The sequence below is a fragment of the Poecilia latipinna genome, unplaced genomic scaffold (assembly GCF_001443285.1).
Source record: "Poecilia latipinna isolate Pla-1442-1.1 unplaced genomic scaffold, P_latipinna-1.0 Scaffold3525, whole genome shotgun sequence".
Taxonomy (NCBI): domain Eukaryota; kingdom Metazoa; phylum Chordata; class Actinopteri; order Cyprinodontiformes; family Poeciliidae; genus Poecilia; species Poecilia latipinna.
The window spans coordinates 3,688-11,656 of record NW_015116141.1 but is presented as its reverse complement, the minus strand read 5'-3'; the positions used below and the strand labels follow the sequence as shown (position 1 = coordinate 11,656).

The 7,969-nt window shown below is 41.6% G+C and overlaps 1 protein-coding gene across 1 annotated transcript in view; it reads left to right on the top strand.

Annotated features, from left to right (window-relative positions):
• LOC106941165 (protein 4.1-like) overlaps positions 1–4,595 on the top strand; it is a gene marked incomplete at its 5' end in the record, with an annotated part of 24,198 nt that extends 19,603 nt beyond the window's left edge. Inside the window, 5 exons of the mRNA XM_015024108.1 lie at positions 936–1,088; positions 2,781–2,878; positions 2,980–3,155; positions 3,723–3,967; positions 4,413–4,595. Of these exons, the coding sequence (XP_014879594.1) occupies positions 936–1,088; positions 2,781–2,878; positions 2,980–3,155; positions 3,723–3,967; positions 4,413–4,502 (762 nt within the window). The remainder of the gene's footprint in view (positions 1–935; positions 1,089–2,780; positions 2,879–2,979; positions 3,156–3,722; positions 3,968–4,412) is intronic.
• Positions 4,596–7,969: the final 3,374 nt, after the last annotated feature.

The following is a 7,969-nucleotide window of genomic DNA, read 5'->3' as shown; positions in this document are numbered from 1 at the left end:
TGACTCATCTGACCAAAGTCCTCCATTTTGCCTCACTCCATTTTAAATGACCCCTGGCCCAGTGCAAACAGCTGAGCTTGTGGAGCTTGCTTAGAAATGGCTTCCTCTTTGCTCTGTAGAGTTTCAGCTGGCAGCGGCGGATGGGACGGTGGATTGTGTTCACTGACGATGCTTTCTGGAAGTATTCCTGAGCCCATGCTGTTATTTCCTTGACAGTGGCATTCCTGTTTGAGGTGCAGTGACTTAAGGGCCCGGAGATCATGAGCATCCAGTAGAGTTTTACGGCCTTGACCCAAACGCACAGCGATCGTTCCAAATTCTCTGAATCTTTTGATGATGTTATGCACGGTTGATGATGACAACTTAAAAGTCTTTACTATTTTACGCTGGGTAACACCATTCTGGTATTGCTGCACTATCTTTCTGCACAACAATGGTGGAATTGGTGATCCTCTTACCATCTTGGCTTAAGCGAGACACCAACACTCCAAGAAGCTCTTTTTATACCCAATCATGTTGTCAATTGACCTAATTAGTGTTAATTGGTCTGTTTGTTATATGTTCAATTTCCTTTTTCCAGTCACTTATTGCTACTTGTCCCAACTTTTTGGGGATTTATAGACACTGTGAAATTTTGAATCAACATATTTTTCCTTTAAAATGTTACATTTACTCAGATTAAACTTTTGATCTGCCATCTATGTTCTATTACGAATAAAAATTTGACATTTGCCATCTCCACATCATTGCATTCAGTTTTTATTCACAATTTGCTTAGTGTCCCAACATTTCTGGAATCTGGTTTGTACTTTTAATTAAATACCATGATTGTATTTACAGTATAGTTACTACCCAGTTTTGGCTGTCTACTTGTTTAATGTTGAATATCTGAAAGGAGTTTTAGAATGCAAGACTCATTTTACTGTCTCTGACAGGACCTGGATGGTGTTGACATCATGCTGGGAGTTTGCTCAAGTGGCCTGATGGTTTACAAAGACAAACTGAGAATCAACCGGTTCCCATGGCCCAAAGTCCTTAAGGTGTCCTACAAGCACAGCAGCTTTTTTATCAAAATACGACCATCTGAGGTAAATAACCATTGTTATCCATAACCGGACTTATTCTAACTACACTGAGAAAAATGAATCTGTGATGAAGTAAATTTTGCTGAATCTGTGAAATCAACAATCAAGTTAGCATCTTTACATAAGTATATGCAGTATTGAGGTCAAAAATATGTGTTCAAAATACAAGACATTGTAACTTTTGTCAGAAAATAAATTGCTCAAGGACTAGTCTGTCTTTTTAAGTTCACCCACACAACAAAAAACAATCATATTATCTCTACTGTGTTGTATTCAGTGTTTCAAAACACCAAATATTAACCAGAGGCTATCAGAAATCCCAAGCACCAATGGACCAGCAGTGATTTGAAGTACACCGATTAAACAAAGGTTTAATCGTTTAATTCTGCTCTATGTACTTAAAAAAATAAGATTAAATTCAATTCAATTAAGTTCATGCTTAACTTTCAGGACATTTGTACAACTGATTTCTGTATTGAAAAATAAAATATGCACCGATGACAATGTTTTTTTTAATATACCGTATGTAGGCTAACAAAGTAATGTTGTTGTTGGTGATGTAGGCAGAAAAAAATCATTTTGATGAGAACACTTGAGCTTAAGAATGTTGTTTACCATGGAAAAGTCTAGATCAAATTCCTTATTTGTATGTAACTTATAATGTCAAGATGTCTTTGTTATTTAGTTTATGTACTGCTAAACAAAACTGATCAAGTTTGAAATACTTAAATCGCACAACATAACTTCATGTGTTTTTATATGTTACAATAATTTATTTATTTATTTATTGTTTTAGTACATGGGTTTATATGTGACAGTAGGGATTGTCCAGCAAGGTATCCCACAATGCATTGTGCCACCAGCAGCAGCAACTGATTAAGCCACTTTTTAATTTTTCACATAATTTAGTTTTAAGATGTTTAAGGTGAAAATGTAGACTCCAAAGCTTCAATTATAATGTCAGAGCAGTATAGTGCTTATTGGGTAGTTTCATGCATTTACATTTTCATATTTTAAACTGCACCATGAATTGTATGCTTATTTTCATGGAGCCATCTTGAAAAAAAAGAGAACAAACTATTACTGCTTTCCATGTTTTCTGTCAAAGTTTGAGCAGAGAAACAAATAAAAAGCAGGCAGGAGCCAGGAACTGTTTCAATCAAGTAATATGTTTTAAAAATGTGATAATGTTTTTGAGGCAATAAGTTTGCATAATTTTTTAAGTGAAATTAACTATTTATATCTTAGAGTGTACTTGCTAACTTCAGTTATTCCATTAAATAGTTGAGTAATTTATACAAATTATAGTTTTGCTTAATCTATGTGACAAAATTAAGTTCACTTTACTTGGATTTATCCTTTTCATGTAACAAAATAAAGTACTTTAAACAAAGAACGACCTTGTTTGATCATCATAAATAAATTATGCAAATAGTTGCCTTAATATTTTTTAAGTAGATAGAGCAGAATATTTTTATAAGTGTAATACTGAAATTAGTAGGGATGGGAATTGATAAAAAATGATCAAGTTTGTTCAAGTTAGATAGAAATTCCACTGTCAATGACTCTTATCAAGAAGATCTGAACTACTGAAAACCAGTTCTCTACAAGAGCCAGTTTTTTTTTCCCATCCCTAAAAATCAAAAAAAAAAAAATCAGCATTTAACTTTTAAAATTCTGTTTTGTATTCAACAGACAGAACAGTATGAGAGTGCAATTGGTTTCAAACTTCCCAATTACAAGGCCGCCAAGAAGCTGTGGAAAGTATGTGTTGAGCATCATACCTTCTTTAGGTAGTGTATGGTATATTTTAAAATCTTTTCCAAAGCTTTGCTTTAACAGTTTTCCGTGTTTGAATTCTTACTGTTAAATAATAACCTCTCTTTGTGGACAGGTTAACTTCCACTGAGATGGCCACCACCCCGAGAAAGTTCCTGGCACTAGGCTCTAAATTTCGTTACAGTGGACGGACTCAGGCTCAGACCAGGCAGGCCAGCTCTCTGATTGACAGACCAGCTCCCATGTTCCAACGCTCTTCCAGTAAGAGGAACTCACGCAGTCTGGACGGAGGTAAAGAGCTGTACATGTTTAAAACAGTGGCAACGTAGTTAGTGTGTTACAGGAGTCCTTTTACACCTTCACATGCTTGTACATGCCTTGGCAAAATAGAATAGAAACAACCTTTATTGTCCCGCATACACTTTATTACTGCCCATATTTCTCTGCACTGTTTTTCCTTTCCATAAAAAACTTCTGTCTCTCTGCTTTCTATCCACCCAGCCCATAGTTGAAGCAGACAAATGTTTATGGTCAGCTCAGCCTTCTAACCAACTTTAATTTTATGATAATTATACAAACAATATAACAGACTTTGGTTATATTGCATTATGTTTTGAGGAAAATTGGACAGTTTTTAAATCAATCAGAATGAGACCATATGATTTTATTGTAATAAATGGGATTCTATTTAAGTGGATATAAACTGTTTACCTTGAGGTTTTTGTTTTAATTTGGTACTAAATAAAATAAAGTATATTGAAATGTACAACATTTTTTGTTTATGATATTACAAAGAATAATTTGTGTGTTATTTCATTAGAATTTGAAAGTGAGGTCACTGCATCTCCTTTTTCCCAGCTATGGCCACTACACCAGACAACAAATCTAACCGTCCGGTCAGTGCTCCTGTTATGTCACCAGTATTTCCAGGTGAGGCAAAGCCATCGCCACTGCTACCCACACTGCTTCGCCATAGCCATCTTGATGGCTCTACACCCAAAAGCCAACGGCATACAGATTGGAAGAGGGAGCTAAAGACAGAATGTAAGCCAGAGCATACCAAGAGTCATAGCCCAAAGCCACAGTCTGCTTCAGAGATAAAGGTAAGGCACATTTCATGGACTTTATGCGATTCAGTACAATGCCAATATGTTTTTTACTGAATCTACTGCATAAGCTTACTGTGCAAAATAATTATCAAAGACAATTATGAAAGGTCATACAAATTGGATATTTTTTGCATATTCCAATAAAATATTTGGAAATGAAATGCTACAAATTATTTATTTTATTGCATAGTAATATTTTATATTTACAGTAACTTTGCATGATAAACTACAAGTGTACTCTATATCATCGGGTCTCATTTTTAAAAGTATGAATATAAATAATGAAATAAAATAATCCTTTGTAAAAAAAAAATCTGCAGAAAGAGCCAAACCTTATACATACATCATAAAAAAAAACATATGGCTAGTGTACCCATGTATAGATTGTAGCCTGGGGTTTCCCTGGAACTAACTAATATTATGAGCTTTATGCTACTAGACTGTTGCCAAGAGAGAGCGAAGAAACTCCCCATCCATGACCAATAGGGAGAAAGAAAAAAAGAACCAGGTTTGTTTGCCTAATGCATGAACACTCAGCATGAGAATATCAATGCAGACTCTTATAGACCTACATCATGTCCTTAAAGCTTTTAAATGACTTTAGATAAAGAAAGAATAAAACAAAAACCTCTCTCTTGTGGTTAAGAGAGAGTATTTAATTTTAAAGAATGAAAGGTAGTATAACCAGTACAACAAATGAATATTGACACAAATCTAATGATTAACTGACATGAAAATTTGGGCTAATATCAATATCGGAAATTAATATTGCCATTCATTTCTGGACAATAACCACTACCGCTGAAATTGCTTCTCTACTTCAGTGTAATGCTCAGAACTGAGGACCCGAAATTTCAGTCAGACACAAAGTAGAAAAAACAAGATCTTTATTGAGGATCAGGTTATGGGACAGACAACCACCGGCAATGGGACAGGAACCTCTGAGGACGGAGAAGCAGGTTAGTGGTTTGTAGTCTTGGGGGCCAAGGCTGAATGAGACAAGCCACTAACCTTCTTAAAGTGTTGTGGAGGATGAGGAGTCCAGGTAGCACAGACGCAAGTAGCAGGTGACACATCCAGGGGGAATCAGAACTGGGGGGTCAAGGGGTTGAGACAGGATCAGGATCAGCGAAGCAGAACAAGGCAAAGCTTATCTGAGGGACAGGCGAAGAACAGTGGTCAGGGCGCAGAAAAGGGTCCAACACGTGCAGGCAATATCAGGCAGACAAATCCAGAGGCGAGGCAGGAGGCAGAGGTCGAAAGGCAGAAGCAGAGTCGAGTCCAGAAAACAGAAGCCAGTGAAGAATCCAACGTGGGCTAGACAGGGCAGGAAAATCCAAGAGACAAAAAATGTGTTCGAGATCATGGTCAGGTAAGGAGGAAATGCTGGATATCTACTCACACCAAGGTTTTCAAAAATCTGGCACCGTCTGCCTGCCTGAGAGCTGACTATAACTGCTGGTGAACAGGTGGAAGACATGAACCTGATTGCGCTCCAGCACAGCAGCATGCAGGTGAACCAGATGAGCTTGATGGGAGGTGAGTGCTGAGGAGAAAAACAAAGCAGGCAGACGGGCCAGAAACATGACAGAACCCCCCTCCTAAGGTCCGGCTCCCGACGGACCCTTCGGCTGATCAGGATGGAGGCGGTGGGAGTTCCTCAGGACGGTCTTGTCGATGACAAAACGACCAGGAATCCAGGTCCATTCCTCCGGTCCATATCCTTCCCAATCAACCAGGTAGTGGATGCCACGTCCCCTTCTCTTGGACCGGAGGATGCGGTTAACAGTGTAGATGGGGTCCTCATCCGGGAACCGAGTAGGTGGAGGGGGCTTGGAGGCAGGCTCAAGACGAGGTGTGGCGTAGGGCTTGACCTGGGACACATGGAATGTGGGGTGAATCCTCATGGAACGGGGCAGCTGTAGGCGGACCGCCACCGGGTTCACAATCTTGGAGATGGGGAAGGGACCAATGAAACGAGGTGCCAACTTCCGACTCTCCACCCGTAGGGGAAGATCCTTAGAAGACAGCCAGACCTTCTGGCCAACTCGGTAGGTGGATGCAGGGACACTGTACTGATTAGCAGATCTGAATTGCACCTCTGACATCTTGATCATGGCCCTCCTGGCTTTTCTCCAGACCCGTTGGCACCTCATAGCTGCAGCGTGAGCGGAGGGAACCTTAGCCTCCCTCTCTAGAATAGTGAACACCGGTGGCTGGAATCCATGGACAATGTAGAAGGGCAAAAGACCAGTGGTGCTAGAGGGAAGAGCATTTAAGGCATGTTCCACCCACAGTAGGTTGTGTGACCACCTGGTAGGGTCAGTGTCACAAAGGATACGAAGTTTGGTCTCGATCTCCTGGTTTGCCCTCTCAGTCTGTCCATCGGTTTGGGGATGGAACCCCGACAATAAACTGACAAATATGCCAAGCATGGCACAGAAGCGAGAGACAAATTGAGGTCCTCTGTCCGAGACGATGTCAGTGGGAAGCCCGTGGAGGCGGAACACCTCCCGTGCCATGATCTCCCCCATTTCCTTTGCAGAGGGGAGTTTCTTGAGGGGGACCAGATAGACCATCTTCGAAAATCTGTCAACGACAGTTAACATGACAACAAATCCATCAGAACTGGGCAAACCTGTGACAAAGTCCATAGCGATGTGCGACCAAGGGCGTGATGGGATGGGAAGGGGCCGCAGCAACCCTGAGGGCAGGCGACGAGATGACTTTGCTTGGCAGCATTGATGACAGGCTGTAATGAACTCCTTAACATCTTTGGTCATTGAGCTCCACCAGAATTGAGACCAGACAATTTGTAAGGTCTTGCTGATGCCTGGATGACAGAACAGACGGGATTTATGGCAGAACTCGAGTAACTTAGGGACCAGATGTTCCGGGACGAACAGCCTGTCGGGGGGGCAAGAGGCTGGGACCAGAAGACCTCGGGTGGCGGCCCTGACCTCCTCCTCCAGTTCCAACATGGGTACAGACAATCTCACCGAGTCTGGGAGGATAAACTCCTCTGCACCAGCGGCCATCGACTCCGAGGGTTCGTGAATCCTTGACAAGGCATCCGGTTTCATGTTCTTGGTCCCAGGTCTGTAAGAGAGTGTAAAATTGAACCTTCCAAAAAACAGAGCCCACCTAGCCTGCCTGGGGTTGAGCCGTTTGGCTGCCTTCAAGTACTCCAGATTCTTGTGGTCCGTCCATACTAGAAATGGTTCCTTGGACCCCTCCAGCCAATGCCTCCATTCCTCTAGGGCCAGCTTGACGGCCAAAAGCTCCCTGTCCCCCACATCATAGTTCCGTTCGGCACTGGATAGAGTCCTAGAAAAGAAGGCACAAGGATGAATACGACCATCAGTGGTTCTCTGACTTAGGACAGCGCCTACCCCAGTGCTAGAGGCATCGACCTCCACAAGGAACTGTCTCTCAGGATCAGGGGTCCGGAGAACTGGAGCAGAGGTGAACAAAGACTTGAGCCTAGAGAAGGCCTCCTCTGCCTGCCTGCTCCAACTGAACTGGACCTTGGATGAGGTAATGGCATGAAGCGGAGATGCTACTTGAGAGTAATTACGAATGAACCGACGGTAAAAGTTAGCAAATCCAAGAAATCTCTGTAATTGTTTGCGATCTGTGGGTGTGGGCCATTCGGAAACGGCAGAAATCTTAGAAGGATCCATGATCACCTGGTTGGGGGAAATGATGTAGCCCAGAAAAGAGGTGGTAGTGGAGTGGAACTCACATTTCTCTGCCTTAACAAAAAGATGATTCTGGAGGAGGCGAAGAAGGACCGACCGAACATGGTTCTTGTGAGAATCCAGATCCTGAGAGTAGATGAGAATGTCATCAAGGTAAACAAAAACAAAGTGCCCGACCATGTCCCTCAAAACATCATTGACCAGAGCTTGGAAGACTGCTGGAGCATTGGTTAACCCAAAAGGCATGACCAAGTACTCGTAATGACCAGTGGGGGTGTTAAATGCAGTCTTCCAT